This window comes from Dromiciops gliroides, chromosome 5 (genome assembly GCF_019393635.1).
Source record: "Dromiciops gliroides isolate mDroGli1 chromosome 5, mDroGli1.pri, whole genome shotgun sequence".
NCBI classification, from domain to species: domain Eukaryota; kingdom Metazoa; phylum Chordata; class Mammalia; order Microbiotheria; family Microbiotheriidae; genus Dromiciops; species Dromiciops gliroides.
Window position 1 is genome coordinate 278575625 of NC_057865.1, and position 21286 is coordinate 278596910.

Sequence of the window (21286 nt, forward strand, 5' to 3'; positions counted from 1 at the left end):
TAAAGGGGAGATGTTCAGCCAAGCGGACGACAGCACCCAGGGCTGAAGGGTCTGCGGGGTGCCACCCCCATGGTCTCCTACCTCGGCAAGGGCGGGAGGCACATTCAGGGCTGCTCCGTTTGGTCATGCCGGTCATCCAGCCTGACAGTCCTTTGGCATCCTTCTCTCCATTTCCTTCTCTTTACCCCACTTCCTCTCAGTCCCCTCTTGCTTGTCTGGGCTTGCTCACCTCCGTCATTGTCTCATGACTGGCACCAGCCTCAGGCCTGCTAAGACTGGTGGCGTGTGCCGCAGGGTCCTGTCAGGGGTTGGGGGTGCCCGGTGCCCCGTCCTGCTGCCTGTGGTAGCCACACACACTCCTTTCCCAAATGGACCCAGCCTCTCTAGAGGAGCCATCCTTGGTTCTGGGCGGGTGCCATCTTGGCCAGGGGGTGGTGAGTGACCTGCCTGGCCGTGTGTGTTACTTCTTTAATGGGCAGACCCTTCGCTGAAGAACCTCTCCCAGGAAATCCTGGAGCTGCTCAAGAAGATGGTCGGCCTGGAGGCCTTCTCGTTGGCATTCGCCTCCGTGCAGAAGCGGGCCCGGGAGAAGAGGGCGCTCCGCATCAAGCGGAAGGCCATGCAGGTCAGTCCTGGCCCTCGCCAGCCCGTTTGTCCATCTGTTGTGTCTGTGGGTCCCTCCCTCCCACCATGGCCCCCCAAGGTCAGGGGGCCCCCCCGCTTGATCCCATTTTCTTTTGTCTTTTCAGTTTGTGACCAATCCCGACATCGCTGCCAAGAAGAAGTTGAAGAAGCACAAGAATAAGAGCGAGGCCAAGAAGAGGAAAATCGAGTTCCTGCGGCCAGGCTACAAGGCCAAGAGGCAGAGGAGCCATGGCCTGCGAGACCTGGCCATGGTGGAGTGAAGCTGGGGCCTATGTGGTGTGTGTTCAGTCCCCATGTTAATGATGCCCATGACTCTAAGCATGAAATACGCCAGAAGCGTTTAATGATGACATGTGGTCTGTGCATATGTGTGTATGTGCACACACACGTGTGCAGTCACCATGTTAATAATGCCCATGACTTTAGACACGAAATATACCAGAAGTGTTTTATACTGATGCTTGGTGTATGTGTGCATGTGAACACGTGTGTGTTTGTGTGTGTGTACAGTTACTGTGTTAATGATGCCCGTGACTATTAAGCATGAAATACACCAGAAGTGTTTTATGCAGATGTTTGGTCTGGGTTTGCGTGTGTGTACACACATATGTGCGTGTGCAGAGGGAGGCGGGAGTCCCTCCCACTTGCATACTTTAAAAAGAATAAAAACAGTGCTTTTTCTTCTTTGGCATTTGGGGTTAGTTAAGCTTTGTTTGGGTCATGGACCCTTTCGGAAGTTAGCCTGGTGAAGCCGTGGGCCCTTTCCCATGAATGTTCTGAAGCTTGACAGAGATGCTCGACTCCAGCTCAAGTTTAGTGGTGGTCAAGATGTCCTTTCTTTTTTCCTGTCCAGGTTCATAGATTCCCTGAAACCTCCCTCCTCTGCCCCCCCCATCATCCCGAGTCTCAGGCTAAGATAAGGCCCTTTGATTTGGAATGTGTCCCTGTAAGATCTTGCTTCCCCCTTCCTCACAGTCTGTGGAACAAGGTCTCCTCTATCCTTCAATACAAATAGCAGTATGTGATTCTTCCAGTAATGGACGTGCAAACTCTGGGTTCAAGTCCCACCTGGGCGAGTCCCTAAATGATAATAATCCCTACTGTGTGCTGGGTACAGGGCTAAACGCTTTATAGTTACTAACTTAAGGGTCTTCACAACTACCTTAAGGAGGTGGGTGCTATTCTTCCCCCATTTTACAGATGAGGAAACTGAGGCTGGCAGGGGCTCGGTGACTTGCCAGGGTTGCACAGCTCCTAGGTATCTGGCCTGGCACTCGGCCCTGTGGCTCCCCCTGACAGCCCCTCTTGAGAAGGTGCCAACTTTCCTTGGTAAGAGTCTCTTCCTCTGGGAGTTCCTCGTACCAGTGAATCCACAGGCAGACCCAGTCATCGGCCGTCCATCAAGTGTCAGATTTCAGAATCTGCCAGCTTTGCTTCTACCTCAGACTTCTCATGGCGGTCCACTTTTAAGATTCCCGTCTCCACTGTCTGCTGACCTCAGTGCCCTTTTCCCGTGGCCAGTCCTAGTTAGACCGTTTTGTACAGTGTTGTTGCTTGCCTGCCAGATGTTGTCGTCCTTTATTTCTACTCTGTGACCCAGTGTGACTGACACCCCTGTCAGCCAGCCGTGTGGCCCGTCACATGCTAATAAGTCATCTCGTTTTTAATCTATCTGCAAATGCTTTAACATTAAAATTGTATGTTTTATGGAAAATCCGTATGCGTGTGTTATCTTCACAAAAATTGAGTTTCTTTTTTCCTAGCCCCTTTGCCCCTCAGGAATGGACCCAGTGTGTCTTTTGTGTTAATGGGTAAAGGAAATGTGGGGTTCCCCCAGTGCCAAGCAGAACACCTGTCATTAAAGGGGTCAAGGTCATGAATGGGCAGTTACATACCAAAATCCCGTCCGCACCACTGGTCACAAGGGGGGCCAGACTGAAATATCAAGGAAACTTCTGTCCCACTTCATGAAAAATCCAAAAGCTTTTAGCCCACCCAAAGAGTGGTTAGTGCATAGAAGAGCGGTTTGCATAGAAAGGGACTAATAATGACTTTTTAGTCAGCTTTTGTGGATATTTTGTTTTTGTTCCCCCCGGTATGACTCCCAGAGAGCTATTTCTCATGAGGAAGAATTATTTTTCTAAGCAAGTACGTCCATCAGTCATTGTATACAAGGTCCCACACCCATGAACTCCCTTTTGCTTTGGCAGAAATTGGGTCTTTCCATTGCTCTTAGGGGTTGAATTTGGAACTAATTACGCTTTGGCATTGTGACAGTTATTACATATTGGTTTTTCAGCTCTGCTTCTCTCTACTCAGCCCAATCATTTTTTTTTTTTTTTACAACAGTCATTTTCAGTTACATACATGAACCAGAGTTTGGTTAGCCATTCCCCAGTCAATGATATCTGTTTCCAGTTCTTTGCTACCTCAAAAAGATAAAAATATTCTGGTGGATGTGGAATCAACTGTAATCAACTCTTCCAGTGCTTAATCTCTCATAGGGTGTGGACATTTCAGCCACTTTATCTGCATAATTCCAAATTGCTTTCCAGAATGGTGGTACAAATTCAGATGTACAAGTACAAATGCCTATAATCCCATAAACCCAACTTTGATTATTTTTATCTTTTGCTAGTTTTTTTTGGTCTTTTTTTTCTTTTTGGCCAATTTGCTGGATGTGATGTGAAACCTTGGGGGTGTTTTGATTTGCATTTTTCTCATTGGGGAGTTGGAACATTCATATGGTTAATAGAATCTTTTGAGAACTTCATATCTGAAAGATGTTAATAGTAATCATCAAGTATCCAGTCTTTCCACCTCCTTATGTAACAACCCATCCCCAAACAACTTACTGACAGAATACAATTTAAGACTGAACGATTTAGATACCAAGCCCAACACCCCTTATTTATAGGTAGAGGTCAAAGGCACCTGACTTGCCTATGGTCATACAGCCAGAGCTGGGATGAAGGTAACGAGATCTCTGAGCCCTTAACTGGAGATTCTCAGTCCTGAATTATGGGCATTTTTACTGACTGGCTAAATCGATCCTTTTTTTCAAATTCTTGGGGACGTGATTAGCCTGATGTACGAGCCCACGGCCACTCGTGTTTTTGCGGTCTGCCACTTAGTTCATCAGAAACTCTAAAACCTCAAAGACTCTGGCCTCATTGTACCAGAATTCACTGTTGGCTTATAGAGGGCAGCTTGGGTTTGGCTTTCAATCGGTGCAGTCAGGAGGAAATGGGGAAAGAAGGAAGCAGCTGGGCCCTCCCCAGGGCCTGTAATGATGTCTGAAGCAATGTCGGTTCTCAGAACTAACCCTAGTTTGTATTTTTCCAGGGGTGTGAATTTTGGAGATAACCCATTCCTGCTGTTGGATTATATCAGCTTTAGGACGGGTTCAAAGAAGTCTACGTAAACTATGTTGAACTTAGAGTTATTGCTACGGAAGATGAAACTTCACAGTCTCATCTCAAAGGTTAACAGGGAACTTACAAATGTGAGTGATTCTCTCCTACCTTCTGTCATCTCCCCTAATCCTGACGGCCTACGTGCTGTCTTCAAGGCACGGTACCCCTGGATGTAGGTGGCATACCTAGTACTATTAATATCTTCCAGATATGAACAGTTCTCGAAAGAATTGCATACTATTAACCATGTCAATGTTCCAGTTCTCAGATAAGAAAAGTGCAAATCAAGACAACCTCGCATCCAGCAAATTGGCAAAAAAACCCATAACATAACAGAAAGGGCTGAGTGGAGGTGGAATCTCAGTTCTACTTGTGAGTTTCAGCAGGTCATTTTACCTCTGGTCTCAGTTTCCAAAAACTCAAAGCAAAGGGTTGCTCTGGATTCCCCCTAAGGTCCCCTCTGATGCTATGCATACAGTCTGCACACACTTGCACCTGGTTGCCTGGTCTGAGGAAGAGGAGAAGAGTGAGGCTGAGTTACAAAGGACAGAAGGGATGCAGGGATTTAGCACCCTTCCAAGGCGGTTCGGCCACTGCTTGCTGTGTCATGGAGACAGGCCTTCCAATAAGACACAGGTAGTACTCGTTATGGTTTGGAAAGGTTCCAAGGCCGAAATACCTTCCCTAAGTTTCACGGGGTCGGGAAGGATGAGACATCCCAAAGGAGTGATATGCATTCTAGCTCTGGACTGGCCCAGCACCCCTGTCGGCTTCACTTCACTCTGTCGCAGGCCTGGTCTGGCTTGTCCGGCGATAAAAGCAGCATAAAAGAATCCATTCTACCATGACAGGATATTTATTAGTGTTTACAATAAACAAGCTACAGCCACTAATTCCAAAATTAAGTTTTGATTCCAACAAGGATGCATTTTTCAAAAGGACCATACCTGGCTAGAAATTCCATACAAATGAACAGACAACCACCTTGACAAAACGGGAAAGCAAGAAAAGAGTATATAATACAGAAAAGACATTCAGTTGGTTCAATCAAGATAAGATATCCCTTGAACAAAAACTTTATTTTCGATCTTACGAGTGTTTCAGCCAGTCCAGCATAGGCCAGGAACTGTATTACCATTTGGTAGCGTGTGGTTCTTGTGACTGTTCCTGAAGGGATGTCTGATGTTGCCTTCATCACGTGAGGCTACTGCCGGCTCTTTAATGTTTCTACCAACCTGTAAGAAAAAAGAACCTGTCTTTTAGAAGAATAAACATCAAATGCAGAGAGCACAGCTCTGTAATCCAATCTTCTATGAGGGCCCATTTGAAGTCTCTGCCCATTCTGGGGGGGTGTAAAAGTCAGTATCCTTGCCTATAAAACGAGAGGAGGGATCTGGCTCTCCCTCCCAGCTCTAAATCCCACAATATTGCCATTACTAATCAGGAAGTCTTGCACGTTGGGTTAGGGCTTCAATCTGTGTGGGCCAATCAGTTTGGCCCTACTCTGTGATAGAAGGTCAGACTTCCAATCAGAGGGTGGGACCAGGCCAGAAAGAAGCAGCATGCTAGTGCTAACATCCCAACGGTCCAGCTTCTGCACAGTGATACTTGCCATTCCATTGCCTCATCAAGGCCAGTGCCTTTAGTTGCTGATGTTTTGAAAATCTGCCATTTTCGGTCCTTCAAGGCAGGGAGCCCGAGTGAATTTGCCATCTCTGTGGGGGTCATGGCCTGTTCCATGTCCTGTTTGTTTGCAAACACCACTAAAATTGCTTTTCTTAGCTCTTCCTCCTACAGACAAGAAGTAAGTACAACAGTGTGTCTTCGTTTCACAAGTGTAATAATAATGCTGGATAAGTCCTGCTCTATTCTTCATAAAAACACGTGCTTTTTAATGCAATTAAAGGGAGGTTTGAGGTCAGAACATCTCCTAGGCTAGATTCTATAAGTCAAACTCCATTACTACAAATATCCTTCCTATAGAAGTTTTTGAGTAATAAGAGATCACGCAATTTGATGGACTCTTCCTCAGAAGCAGTTATTTAATCTCATAAATACCTAATTTGGAGGGTGAGTCTGAATAGTTCCTTGTACCTCTAACAGAATTTTTTAAAAGTTCTTATAAATATGATGCTACCTCATGAAAAAATTAAGTGAAAAGTGTTGTTTTTCTTTCTTAATGGTGGGAGAGAAAATAAACTTTCCTAATAAACTAAAAGTGACATAAGCCATAAAATTTGTCATTTCCACCTGGGAAGCAGCCAGTGGTGGCCTGGCAATACTAAGTAAGCCAACTCCATTCTTGGAAATGTCCTTTTGTTTGGAAAACTTGTCCCTTCCATACAGGATGGTCTGGACCCTACACCTTCAGTACCCCCAGTGGCTGATCCTATTTTCCTTTTCAGCTGTACGACAGTTAAAAGTTTAACTGATGAATTTCCTTTTTTTTTTTTTTTCAGGGCAATGAGGGTTAAGTGACTTGCCCAGGGTCACACAGCTAGTAAGTGTCAAGTGTCTGAGGCCGGATTTGAACTCAGGTCCTCCTGAATCCAGGGCCGGTGCTTTATCCACTGCGCCACCTAGCTGCCCCTTAACTGATGAATTTTAAATACTATTACACAATGTTTCAATGAACTGGGCCTGAAACCCAGCAGTGCACACCTTTTGGACGTTTAGTTTTCCTTTTAGAAACACTGGAGGGGATATCAGACCCACGGGAAAAGCAATGAGTGAGTACTGCCTGGGCCTCAGCACAGTGAGCTGGGTTCTGCTGCTAGTTATACCGCCAACGAGTCCTCTGCCAGAATCCTAGCTCTAACACTTATAATCATGACCCTGGCCTCTAAGCTGCTTCGCGTCTCGGGAAATCCACTGCATCATCTGTGGAATGAGGATGAACTAGGTACCCCTCAAGTTCTCTCCTACTTGAAGATTCTATGACTCTGAATCCAGTTTTAGAGAGAAATAACTTTTTCCTATTTTTAAAAAACAATAGAAGAAAACCCTACCCAGTGTCTCCTAAGCAACCCACCACAAGGAAGGATCTTTTCCACAGATGGATGGAGGTTTTCTTACCTCCAACATGGCAACTAACTCTGACTTGGACACTCCAATTCGGTCTCGATCACAGCTGTCTACAACATAAATGACTGCATCTGTGTTTGAATAATAACACCGCCAGTATGGCCTGCAGAAAATGCAAAAACAAAGGCTCTAATGATCTGAAATAAGAAAACATTCATTATAGTCATGGTAAAGTTCAGTCAATGCACAGGAGAAGGAGTGTCTACAAGGACAGATTAAAAAGAGAATTCTTTTATGGTCAAAGTCTATAATGTCACAAAAAGGACATGTACAGAGGGTTAATGTGCACTTCCCAAATTCAAGAGTATTATAGCTAGAGAACACCAGTGGAAGGTGGCTTACAAATCTATTAGCTAACTCCCAAGGAAGACTTCTTCATTTATAATTTGATGGAGGCAGATTTAATTTTAATTCTGAACAAGAAAAACATATTATGGGAGATACTAAATTTAGGATCTTGTTATCCCAAGAGGTCATACATACAGACTAAATATATCAAGAGGCTCAAGAAGGGTTTGGAGAATGTTCTCACTATCTTCCCTAGAAGGAGTTGAAGAAAATCAGAAATGAGTAGTTTGGGGTCATGAGGGTAAGGATGATGTCATAAAAATAATACACCACCAAAATATATCCCTGTGTCAATGTCAGAGAAATACTGGGCCGATACCGTGCAATCCCCAAATCTACATTTTCACAGATTAGACCAAATTTTACATTGTACATAGTAAAGTAGCATGAGTAAGACTTAGGTGCTCAAGAATTACCCACACTATTAGACAATATTTTAGTTGGAGGATTGAAAGTCCCTATCTTCAAAGATCAAAGGTCTGATGAGAACATAAGGAAGGAAATTCATGGTTAAAGACAGGACATATGAAGTCTCTCAGGGAAAGATGTTTAATTTAATTTAAACAGTATCTAATTAACTTGGTGTCCTAAGAAAAAGGTAGAGACCCTGAATGGGGGGGAAGAGGTAGGAAATCGATGGGAGTGGGCCATTAAAAAGCTTTATGCTGTTTTCGTTAACAACAGATTTGGGCTTCCACCATTTAAATTGCAGGACAGTGCTTAGAAGGCAGTTGGTATGGTGGAGAGATCACTGAATTTGTGGTCAGGAACCTGGTTGGAAGCTCAGTCCTGACTTGCTACCTGTGTGACTTCTGGCCTTGGTTTTCTCACAGGTAAAACAGGGGGGTTACACTAAATGGCCCCCAGCTCTACAGGTCTCTTCTGGCTCAAAGTCTATGATCCTCATGAAGCTTCATGGTTTGCTAAACTGTTAAATTCAATGAGGTAAATAATTAAATCTTAGTATCACACGACAAAGTTGTTACCTGATACTTGTCTGTCCTCCTAAATCCCAGACTTGAAATTTAAGGTTTTTGTATGTTACCGTCTCGACATTGAAACCAATGGCTGAAAGAGAAAACAAAATAGCAATTTTTTTTTTTGGTGGGACAATGGGGGTTAAGTGACTTGCCCAGGGTTATACAGCTAGTGTCAAGTGTTTGAGGCCGGATTTGAACTCAGGTCCTCCTGAATCCAGGGCCGGTACTTTATCCACTGCTCTATCTAGCTGCCCCCCAAATTAACAATTCTTAAAAAACAAAAACCAAAAAAACCCCACAATTTATTTATTTTTAACATTCATTTTAAAAAATTTGAAGTTCCAAATTTTCTCTCTCCCAAATATTGAGACGGCAAGAAATATATCAGTTATACATGTGAAGTCATGCAAAACATTTCCGTATTAGCCATGTTGGGGGAAAAAATAAGTAAACGAAAAGAAAGTTTAAAAAGTCTGCTTCAGTTTGCACTCAGAATTCATCAGTTCTCTCTCTGGAGGTGGAGAGCATTTTTATGAGTCTTTGGAATACTCCCCATCATTATACTGATCAGGATAACTAAAGTCTTTCACAGTTGCTACTGTACAATGTTTCTGTTACAGTATACAATGTTCTCCTGGTTCTGCTGACTTCACTATACATCAGTTCATGTAACTCTTCCCAGGTTTTTCTGAAACCATCCCCCCTCATCATTTCTTGGATTTTGTTTTGTTTTTTTCAGGGCAATGAGGGTTAAGTGACTTGCCCAGGGTCACACAGCTAGTAAGTGCCAAGTGTCTGAGTCTGGATTTGAACCTGGGTCCTCCTGAATCCAGGGCCAGTGCTCTATCCACTGTACCACCTAGCTGCCCTCCCCCCTCATCATTTCTTATAGCACAATAGTTTCCATCACAGTTATATGCCACAACTTGTTCAGCCATTTCCCAACTCAATTTGGAATTCATCACCACAAAAGGAGCTGCTATAAGTATTTTTGTACATATAGGTCCTTTCCCTTTTATGTCTTTGGTATACAGACCTAGTAGTGGTATTAATGGGTCAAAGGGTATGCACAGTTTTATAACCCCTTGGGCATAGTTCCAAACTGTTCTCCAGAATGGCTGGATCAGTTCACAACTTCATCAACCATGGATTAGTGTCCTTATTTTTCCACAGTCCCTTCAGCATGTCATTTTCCTTTCCTGTCATGCTGGCCAATGTGATGGACGTGAGGTGTTATCTCCCAATTGTTTTAATGATCATTTCTCTAATCAACAGTGATTTCCTGCTTTCCTTATAATTCTGCCTACGTTGGTTTTGTTGTGCAAAAACTTTAATTTAATATAATAAAAATTATCCTTTTTTCCTCCTGTGATCCTCTATCTCTTGTCTGTTCATAAACTCTTCCCTTATCCATATGCGACAGGTAAATTTTTCCATGCTCTCCTAATTTACATTATCCTTTATGTCTAAATCATTTGTTCATTTTGAGATTATCTTGGCATATGGTGTGAGGTGTTGTTCTACACCTTGTTTTTGCCAAACTGCTCTCCAGTTTTCCCAGCAATTTTTGTCAAATAGTGAATTCTAAGCCCCAAAGTTTGGATCTTTGGGTTTATCAAACACAGATTATGGTCATTTACTACTGTGTATTGTGTGCCTAAATTATTCCACTGATCCAACACTCTATTTCTCAGCCAGTACCAGATTGTTTTGATGATTACCACTTTTTAATATAGTTTGACATCTGGCACTGCTAGGCCACCTTCCTTCATTTTTTTTTTTCATTGATTCCCTTGACATTCTTGACCTTTTGTTCTGGATTAATTTTTTTCCCCTAGCTCTATAAAATAATTCTTTGGTAGACTGGTATGGTGCTGAAAAGGTTAATTAATTTTGGTACAACTGTCATTTCTACTATCTTCCAGTTGGCCTACTCATGAGCAATTATTATTTCTCCAGTTGTAATTGTGTCCCTAGACTTGTCTTAGCAGGTAGACTCCCAAGTATTTTATATTGTGTGCAGTTATTTTAAGTGGAATTTATCTTTTTAATCTCTCCCTGATGGTTTTTTTTTGGGGGGGGCGGTAATATATAAAAATGCTAATGGATTTATGTGGGTTTATTTTGTATCCTACAAATCTGCTAACCTGTTTCAATTAGTTTTTTAGTTAATTCTCTAAGGATATCATCATATCATCTCCCGAGAGTGACCATTTTGTTTCCTTGTTGTCTATTCTTATTCCTTCAATTTCTTTTTCTTGTCTTACTGCTAAAACTAGAATTTCTGATATAATATTGAATTAAAAGTGGTGATAATAGACATCATTCACTCCTGATCTTACTGGGAAGGTTCCCAGTTTATCCCTGTAACAGATAATGCTTGCTCTTAGTCTTAGATAATACCCATCACCGTAAGGCCCCATTAACTCCTATGCTTTACAGTGTGTTTATAATAGGAATGAGTATTGTATACTGTCAAAAGCTTTTTCTGCATCTGCTGAGATAATGATTTTTGATGTTTTTTTGTTATTCATATGGTCAATTATGCTTATAGTTTTCCTAATGATGAATCTGCCCTCCATTCTTTGTATACATGCAACCTGGTCATAGTGTATGATCTTTGGATATGTGGCTGTAATTTCCTTGCTAAGGCCTGAAACTAGTGGGGAAGGAGAGAAATGATAATAACCACACAACTGTAGAGAAATAAGGGAAAGAGGATGTTTGGAGAGGAAAAAAACGAGAGCAAGAGCTCGATGTTATACCAGGTCAGACAAGTTAAGTAACATGGCTTTAAACATCAATACGATTCCCAGGGATTCAAAACCTAGAAGGGTTAAACCTCTGATAAACTTCCAAGTTAATTCTGTATACATCATTTAAATATTTTCCAATAAACTGAGATGAAAAAAACCACAATTAACTGGAAAGGTCCATGAACTGACTCTGAAAACCTTGTTCTAAACATATTCATTTTTTATGTTTCACTGATTTGAATAGGACCACAGAAGAACATTTCTCTCAACAGGATGGAATTCAAGTCCTGTGACTTCTCACTTTCTGAAATATCCCACCGGGCCTCATTTCCTTTTTCTGGAGGGGTGGGAGGCAGTGGGGGCTGGGCCATCAGTCAGACTTGTGATTGTTCTTGGTAAAGGGACCTCCTGGTGAGGAAATCCCTTCAGCACTTGCTCGGAATATATAGTCTTAGAGAGGTGTCCGAGGCAGTCAGAGATTAAGGTGCAGTTACCTCAAAAGCTGCATGGTAGAGAGCTGCACCTGAAGTCAGGAAGACCAGAGTTTGAATCCTGCTGCAGAGACTTTGCTTCTGTAACCTTGGGCAAGTCGCTTAACCTCTACCTGCTTCAGTTTCTTTAACTGTCAAATAAGATAATAATAGCATCTTTCTCCCAGGGATGTCATGAGGATCAAATGACAGCATATGTAAAGCCTCTTACAAACCACTGTTGCTGCTGAGTCGTGCCCGCCTCTCTGTGACCCCATTTGGGGTTTTCTTGGCAGAGACACTGGACGGGTTTGCTGTTTCCTCCTCCAGATCATTTTACAGATGAGGAAACTGAGGCAAACAGGGTGAAGTGACTTGCCTAGGGTCACACTGCTAGTAAGTATCTATAGCCACATTTGAACTCAGGTCTTCCTGACTCCAGGCCTGGCACGCTAGGTGCCACCTAGCTGCCCTTATTTGGTAGCACTCTATAAATACCAGTCCTTAGTCCTGAGATCTAGGGTCAAGTCCTGGAGCCCCACCTAATGACTGGGTGACTTTGGGCAGTCACTTAATCTTTCACAAGCTCAGTTTCTTCATCCATAAAATGGGGCTACTACTATTTATACCACTTATTTCACAGAGTTGCTTCTTCGAGAAGAGGACCCTAATAAAAATTCCAACCTATAAAGGAGATATCATTCACTAACAGAGCAGCTTTAAAAATTCAAACTATTATTTCCACACTAAAATTCTGCTAACTGGCAAATCACTATATTCACTCATTATTATACTCAAGCTTCCACTTTCAAAAGAGTAATTTACACTGCACAGAAATGAGCAAATTCTTTTTTCTTTTCTTTTCTTTTTGGTGGGGCAATCAGGGTGAAGTGACTTGCCCAGGGTCACACAGCTAGTAAGTGTCCACTGCACCATCTAGCTGCCCCAAGCAAATTCTTTAAGGTCCCACAGATACCAAGTTGTCCTGGTACTTGAGAGGACATGTGGGCCTATGGAAAGAACAATGAATGAGGAATTAGGAGATGGAGTCCCAGCTCTCCCATGTAGGGTTACTCATGTAACTACAGGCACTCACTAAATGGTCTTCACCTCATTTTCCTCATCTGTAAATTGGGTATGATAACAGAAGTATGTTGAAGAAACACTGCATAACTTGTAAAATGCTAAACAAATTCAAGTTATTATTACTTACTGGGAATAGTAGTAACAACTTCTCCAACTTGTAATCTGTACAAGATGGTTGTTTTTCCAGCTCCATCTAATCCCAAAATTAAAATCCTCATCTCCCGTGTTCCAAACAGACTGGAAAAAATAGTTGAGAAAAAGCCACCTACAAAAACAAACAAATAAATACATTTCGTGGTTTTGGGGACTAGATTTTACAAAGGAAAACATTTGATTGGATTATTATAATTTTTCCTTTCCTTTCAAAGTGGACAACTAATTTTTTCCAGAATAAATGAACAAACGAATGAATGAATGAATAAATAAATAAATGAAAGAAAGAAAGAAAGAGAAACATTTAAAATCTCCTAGTACCTTTATAGGGAGTTTCTATTTCATGAAAGAAAAAGGCACTGTTTCATTACCTGCCACCCCACTTAATGTATTGTATTATATTGCAGGCTATTCATTCATGAACCAACTCTATTCTGTTACCACATTTACCCCACCAGAGAGTTTATTCTGAGCACACAATACAACTGAGCCCCTGCTGAGCTATAAGAGCCAAAGATTATTTAAGAACTTTGTAACCACCAACCTCCACTTTGGAAGAGAAGCACCAAGATTAAGAGGTCTCTGTATTTGGGTTGGGGGTGGGGTGCTGAATGCCACAGAAGGCAAAGAAACAGCAGGAACAGGCATCAGTCAGCAGCACCCCTTTCTCTAAGATCTCTCTCTCTGCTCTGGATCTCTTTCGGGGAAATTCAATGCTCCACGAAGCCAACAGGTTTCTGGTAAGTGAAATTCTCTACCAGAAGCAGCCAACTTCCCCATCAGATTACAATATAACTGGGAAATGTTTAACAAAATAAAATAAAAATACAATGAAACACAGATAATGTTCATTTGTGGTCTAAGCACGGAGCCTGGTTCTCAGATTCTACTCTGTACCAACCAAAGAAAGAAAAAGTCCCACCTTCCTTCTATGATCCATACTGACACTGTAAATAGATGCCTGTGGGAGTTACATGAACTAGGCAATAAAGCGTGAATGCCTTGGTTGATGCCGTCACTATGACCCAGAAATTCAATTCAGCGTTTGTGAAGGGTTAAGCACTTCCGATGTGCAAACAGTATAAGCAAGGGGCCCACAAAGATGAAAATCCACACCATCCCTGTCCTCGAGGAGCTTGTAATCTAGCAGAGGATATGACAGTTCGCAGGTGAATCATCCAAGAAGGCTCTCTTCTGAGGGGAACATGGAAGACTTCCTAGCTGCAGCGAATGGGGAAGGTGAGGAGTGCGCTCACTCGGGAATGTCCCCAAGTCTCCAGCTTCTTGAAGACGGGATGGTGTGGATTTTCATCTCGGCGCTTCCAGCACAGCAGCTAGAAGAGGCAGGCCAGAACTAGGAAATGGCAAAAAGCCAACCAGGCTCAAGTGTCAAGTCCACAAAAAGGAGGGTTGTGTCAAATAAGGCTGGAGTAAGAACGCAAGGAGAAGCCTCTGGATCGCATGCTTAAGCTGTTCTATTTGATTCAGTTGACAAAACACAGCCTCTGAGGGTCTCTGAGAAGGGTAAGTGATGGAGAGTCAGCAATACCAGACCTTAAGCTATATTATAAGGCAAGAGCATTGTTGAAGTGTAAAATGGATCATTTTGATTATTTTAAATTAAAATTTTCTTGCATAAATATAACCAATGTAGCCAAAAATAGGAGGAAAGCAGAAAATTGGGGGGAAAACTTTCATAGACAATCTCAGATAGCATATGACTCTGTTGGAATAATGTTGTGATATAAAAAACGATGAGCTAGCTGGTTGATTTAGAAAAACATGGAAAGTCTTAGACCTGTGAAGGAAGATTTTATCCACCTCCAAAGAGAGAAATGACAAATAGAAATATGCAGTTTGGTTTTACATGTGTGTGTATTTTGAAATAGCTTTGTATATGTTTATATATCTGCATTTAACTGTAGTCTTCTGGGGTGGGAAATAAAGTAAAAAGTGCACAGTGGAGAACAAAAAAAAAGCTCAGTAGCTTTGAAAACAATGGAGTATATATGGAAATTTATTGTTTTATAAATTAAATCTTCTCATGTTCTGCTGTGCACATGGAAATGTTCTTTTTTTTTTTTCTTCTCATTTTGTATTAAGTTTAGAATGAGGGGCAAAAAAGATATGAGGAAGTGATCAGGTCTGTGCATGAGGACTACCCTGGCAGAATGTGAAGAATGAAATGGAAAGGGAAGGAGCCTGGAGGCAGCGGCTGATTAAAGGCCACTGCAATAGTCCAGCCAAGATGTAATGAAGGAGGCCTGATTAGGGAGGTAGCAGTGGGAGAGGTGGAAAAGTGGGAACAATCAGAAAAGATATCTCAATAGGTAAAAATGAGCAGGACTCAGCAACTGACTGGACACATGGAAGAGCTTAGAGATCCTTGTGGGGCATCCATCCTTATGTAGGGGGTGGGAAGAAGACAAAAAGGGACACCGGGAGAGAAAAGTGTCGGACAATCCAAGGAAAAGCAGAGTACCAAGGAGGAAGAGTGGTCGGCGTAAAAGGCGACACAAAGTTCAGAGAAAGGGTTTTAGATTTGGCCATTGGGAGGGCCCTGGTGACTGGGTACAATCAAATAACTGGGCTGTGAAAAGTGAAGACAGTAAGTAGAGACTACTCCTAGGAGTTTACCAGTAAAGAGGAACTCCAAGGTTGGGCCTTCACTAACAGCACACACTCAGGAGTGGAGCAGTCTTAGAATCATCCATTCCATCTGAACCATCTCATGGCTCTGCCCCACCACTTTCACACAGACCCTCATCATCCCAATCCCGCTCTTTCCTCACCTCCAATCTACCCTTTAAACCACTACCATGATAAGGTTATGTCACTCCTCTGCACAGAAATCCTTAGGGGCTCTTTACAAGCAAAGTTCAAATTCTTTTCCTTCCTGCCTCCAAGTATGCCTTTGTTCACACCTTCTCCCTTCCCCTTTTGCCTGCTAAATCCCTACCATTCCAATAAAACCCAACAAAAAATGCCATATCGAATGAAGTCATCCTTATTTCTCCATTAGAAACACTTTTACCCCTTTGCCCTCACCTAGAATTTTGGTTTTATTCTCCCAAAGGCACTTACATAATATTTTGTGTAAGCTATGTGCATTTGTCACATCCCATTAGACAAATTCAATGACAGCAACATTGTATACATTTTCTATCTCCCCAAGAACCCATAACAATCAATGCACCACACACAGTAAGAGCTAAATGTTGAATGAATGCTCAAATAATTTTCCTATTAAAGGTTTTTATAAGTAACAATAAAACAGTACAGTTGGTTTGATGAATTCAGATTTTAAATAATCAGAACTTTCCTATTACTGTCAAGACACCACCATCCTCTCAGTCACCAAGGCTCATATCCTAGACTCTTCATTCACTCACCTCACATATCCAAATTGTTGTTATTATCATTCCTACATTCATAACATCTCTTACATGTTTCCTCTGCTCTACTCCCAGAGGCCCTGCTGTTGTACTGACAGACCCTCACCCCCTTATGCCTAGACTTTTGTAAGCACCTTCTAATGGGCTCAAGTCTCTCCCCATACTAATTCATCCTTCACTTACCAAAGCTTACCAAAGGGATTTTCCCATAGCGCTCAGGTCTGACCATGTCACCTCCCTTATTCAATAAAAACCAGTGCTTCCCTATCCTCTTCAGGACCTTCCGTTTGGTATTTAAAGCCCTTCACCACCGTAAGCCTTTCTGCCACCTATATCTTAATCCTCTCCTCACATTCTATGACCTAGTGATGCTGGTGTCCTTGCTGCACTTCATCGCACACCTCCTGCCTTTTGTCTTAGCTCTTCTCAATGTCTGGAATGTTCTTCCTACTCACTGACTCCCAGGTTCCCAGGCTCCTTCAAGACTTAGTTCAAATTTTACCTTCTACCAAAGGTTTCTATCTCTCCCAGCTGCTAGTGCCTTCCCTCTGAGATTACTTTCCATCTCCATGTATGTATGTGTGTAGGTATGTATGACCATGTATCTGTTCTATAGTTACTTCATGTTTTCACCATTAGAATCTGAGCGCTACTCTTTCTGTGGTGGCAAAGAACTGGAAATTGAGGGGATGCCCATGAACTGGGGAATGGCTGAACAAGTTGTGGTATATGAATGTAACAGAGCACTATTGTGCTATAAGAAATAGTGAACAGGTGGATTTCAGAAAAACCTGGAAAGACTTATATGAACAGGATGCAAAGTGAAGTGAGCAGAACCAGAACATTGTACACAGTAACAGCAACACTGCGAAATGATCAACCATGATAGACTTAGCTCTTCTCAGGAATACAATGATCCCAAACAATTCCAAAAGACTCATGATGAAAAACGCTCTCCACATCCAGAGAAAGAACTGATAGGGTCTGAATGCAGAATGAAGCACGCCATTTTCACTTCCTTTATTTTTTTTGTAGTTTTCTCCTTTTGTTCTGATTCTTCTTATAGATATAACTAATATGGAAATGTGTTTTACATGACTGCACATATATAACCTATATCAAATTAGTTACCATCTTAGGAAGGAAGGAGGGAGAAAATCTGCAACTGGGAAGTTTATCTAAAAAATCAATGTTAAAAATTGTCTTTACATGTAATTGAAAAATAAAATACTATTTAAAAGAAAAAAACACAATTGCACAGATTCCAGTTTAAGAACCCCATGCACTAGCCCAGCATATTTCAATTCAACAAGTCTAAAAGCTTGCTAGTTCCGGGCACTGTAGATACCAAGATAAAAATGAAAATCCCTGTCCTTAAAATCTTACATTCAGGGGAAGAGGAAGATGAAAAAACTAGAAATATTAGGAGAAAAATCAAGGAAGAGAACATTTACAACTGCAGAGATAAGGAAAAGCTTCATAGGAACCTAAATGCCTTGAAGGCAAGGACTCTGAGAGGCCAAAATCAGGAAGGAGTGAATTCTACCAGGAGCAACAGGGTGAGCAAATGCAGGGGATTAAGTGTTGAGTAGGTTTCAGTGGACAGTAGAGTTAGAGAAAGGAAGAAGTAAAAAATAAGGCTAGAAAGGTATCCAAGGGCTAGATTATCAATGGCCTAAATGTCAAGGTAAGGAGTTTGTTTTTTAATTCTATGAGCAATGGGGAGCCACTAAACATTTTTGAGGCAAAAAAATGACATGATCAGATGTAAGCCTTAGGAAGATTAGGTTGGCAATTATATAGAAAATGGAGTTAAAAAAAAAGTTACCAGAAGCAAAGAAACTAATTAGCAAGCTATTAGAGTGGTCCAAGTGGGAGATGATGAGAATTTGAACTAGAACTGTAACTGAATGGAGAAAAGGGGATGCAAGAAATATTGTGGTAGAAAATACTGCGGAAAATGACCGTATACAGAGAGAGGGCACAAGACTAACTTTGAAGTTAGAGATCTCAGTGACTGGGAAGATGGTGATGTTTTCAACAGAAATACTCATCTGTGGGAGAAGGGCAGGAGCAGGTTTAAGAAGATAATTAGTTCTATTTTGGATGTAAGTGTAAGGTATGTGCCAGACATCCAGGAGAGTTCAATAGAGAGACTAACAGAGAATCTTGGAGTCTGTGAGTTAGAAAAAACCACCATCTAGTGCAATCAGTACCCCAACCAAGAATCCCAAAGCAAAAATGACAACATGCTTAACAATTGGTCATCCACCCCTTTATCCAAAGACTCCGTGAGCTTTTATTAGGCACCTAAATGTCATGCACTGTCCTAGGCACTAGGAGTACAAACCTAAAAAGAAACAACCAGTCCCCTTAAGAACTGACATTCTATATATACATAAAAGTAAATACATAATATAGGCATAGCAATTTCCAAAGGAAAAGTACAGCTACAACACAAAAAGCAGTTTATTAAACAACAGAACAAGTACAAAGAAGGGAATAGAGGCAGGGGAAGAATGGGGCTGATACTGATGGGGAAGGGAGCTGTGCCCTAAGCAAACTATAATTTGGAATCACGGGGTTGGAGAGTCTAGCCACGCGTCTGTTACACCTTTTGCACGGCAGCAAAATAGTAGGGGGAACCTACTTACTCATGGGAGGAGCCATCCCACTTACGGTCATGTCTCTGATTATGGGAGCTAGCTATCTGCCTAGAGAAGATCCTGGAACCCCTGGACGCTGATGATAGATTTTCAATTTAGAATGGGAAACCAGGGGTACACAGGATCACAGATTGACAGCTGACAGGCCCCCCCAGAGGGGACATCATTTGACAGAAGAGGAAACAGAGGTCTCTGGAGATGGTGGGGGCCTTGCCTGAGGTCACGCTGGTATTAATCCCCTCGGGCCCCCCCCCACTTGACCCCACAAAGAATGATGGGCTTTGAGGGCAGCTACGTGGCGCAGTGGATGGAGCACCGGCCCTGAAGTCAGGAGGACCTGAGTTCAAATATGACCTCAGACACTTAACATGTACTAGCTGTGTGACCCTGAGCAAGTCACTTAATCCCAACTGCCTCACAAAAAAAAAAAAAAAAAAGAACGATGGGCTTTGCAAAAATCAGTGACTTATCCAACAAGATTAAAGCAATGGTCCCTTCTCCACTTCCTTCTCTTCAACTGTCATTCAGGTTGGGCAAGTCGCCAGAAGCCCAAGCTGATAATAAAAACCTGACCATATTTATCGGAATCGCTGCCCTGTCCGGCTTACTTTCCCCCTCCGCTGCCCCTGCCCCCGGGTCGGCTAAGAGCAGGCATCTCCCTGCTCCCAGAAGGAGTGTTCTCCCTCGGAGAGACATTGGCTCCAGAAGGTTCAGCGAGAAAGAGAGGAGAGTAGGGGAGGGTACAGAAAGGTGAAGGAGAGGATCAGAGATACGGAGCTGGAAGGGACCTCGGAGGTCCTCGACACCCCCCACCCCAATTTTACAGATGGGGAAACCGAGGCACGAGGAGCGGGCAAGGGATCTGCCCAGTTCTCAGGGGGGGGTCATCAGCGGGAGAGGAGAATGCAGCCCCGGTAGGGGGGTGCAGGGGAGCCGGGGGGGGGGCACTTCCTAGGACTCGCCCCCGGTCGGAAGGCTTACCCATGGCTGCGCCGGCTCCCCGCTGCTCAGTGCGCGGCCCCCGAGTCCTGTAATGCCTTCTCGGGCCTCAGCGTCGCCGCGGCCGATCGGCCTCCTCGGGCTCCACGACCCCAGCACCGGCCCCGGCCCCGGCCCCGGCAAAGCGTCCTTCGCGGCAGCGACTTCCACGTCAGACTCCCGGCTGAAGCGGGGGCGGGGAGAAAGGGAAGCTGCGGCTGCGCACTGGTGCCAAACCAACTGGTGTTATCTACAGCATTTTCGACACTATCCCCTCTTGTGTCATATTCGGAAAACTAAAGGAGATAAAAATTAAGAAATCGTATGAATTCCTCCAAATTACAGTCTCATTTTTTGGTTAATCCAGTTATATAACTTGTATAAATTATATGTATTTTAAGTTTGACTAGACGGTGTGACTAATCTGCCGACGCTGAACAGGAGCCTACTGCGATCTCGGGGGCGGGGCCTCTGGCGCAGACTGCGGCAGCACGGGGATGTACAACGCGCATGCTCGGACGCCTGAGGCGGTGGCTACTCCTGTCAGAAGCTGCGGAGGCGGTGAAGCCCCGGGGTTCCCCACGAGCCGCGCGAAATGAACCCCCCTGGGGAGCCCCGAACCGAGGACCGCCAGCCCACCCTGGGAGCACGAGTTTGTGGCTGGAGAGAGGCCTGAGAGCCTGGGTTAGACGTGAGGAGGGGCCTCCGAGCCCAGCCCCATTCCGTTACAGATGGGGAAACCGAGGCACAGGGAGGGGAAGATCTTGGACTCAGAGCCCTACCCCGTCAAGTTATAGATGGAGAAACTGAGGCACAAAGGTTAAGACTGAGGAACCCCTGAAGCCAATGGGCCCTCCACCCTCACTTAACAGATAAGGAAACTGAGGCACAGAGGTTAATGGAATTAGGAATCATGGAATTAGGTTTTTGGGGTTTTTTTGTTTTTGTTTTTGTGGGGTTTTTTTTCGGGGCAATGAGGGTTAAGTGACTTGCCCAGAGTCACACAGCTAGTGTCAAGGGTCTGAGGTCGGATTTGAATTCAGGTCCTCCTGAATCCAGGGCCGGTGCTTTATCTACTGCGCCACCTAGCTGCCCCAAGATGGTGGAATTAGGATTGCACTAGGACTCAAATGCCATTGAGCCCCACCCCCTCATTTTACAGATAGGGGAACTGAGGGCCAGGGAAGGGAACTGACACTTCTGTGGCTTTGTAGGTCTCAAATGGGAAAGTCAGGATTCAAACCCAGGGCCTCTGATTCCCAAACCCTGGCTTTTCCACGGCACAGTGCTGATTAACCCGCCATTAGGG

At 43.3% G+C, this 21286-nt stretch overlaps 2 protein-coding genes across 4 annotated transcripts in view; one reads left to right on the top strand and one right to left on the bottom strand.

Annotated features, from left to right (window-relative positions):
• The window catches only part of UTP20 (UTP20 small subunit processome component), a 103223-nt gene extending 96650 nt beyond the window's left edge, over positions 1 to 6573 (top strand). The window contains exons 61-64 of one of the 3 annotated variants that reach the window (XR_006353195.1): positions 480 to 625; positions 750 to 921; positions 3991 to 4150; positions 6521 to 6573. Coding sequence is in view for 2 of the 3 variants with exons in the window: in XM_043965521.1 (XP_043821456.1) it covers positions 480 to 625; positions 750 to 905 (302 nt within the window). In the remaining variant the exon portion in view is untranslated. Of the gene's footprint in view, positions 1 to 479; positions 626 to 749; positions 1337 to 3990; positions 4769 to 6520 lie in introns of those variants that run through there. The other 2 variants (XM_043965521.1, XM_043965520.1) reach the window with 2 other exon arrangements.
• Positions 5122 to 20185, bottom strand: ARL1 (ADP ribosylation factor like GTPase 1). The gene is made up of 6 exons (XM_043965522.1): positions 19981 to 20185; positions 12913 to 13050; positions 8480 to 8561; positions 7137 to 7248; positions 5674 to 5852; positions 5122 to 5296 (listed from the first exon to the last, which is right to left on the bottom strand). The coding sequence occupies exons 1-6, from the start codon at positions 19982 to 19984 to the stop codon at positions 5266 to 5268; spliced, it is 546 nt and encodes a 181-aa protein (XP_043821457.1). The 5' UTR covers positions 19985 to 20185; the 3' UTR covers positions 5122 to 5265.
• Between the last annotated feature and the right edge of the window lie 1101 nt (positions 20186 to 21286).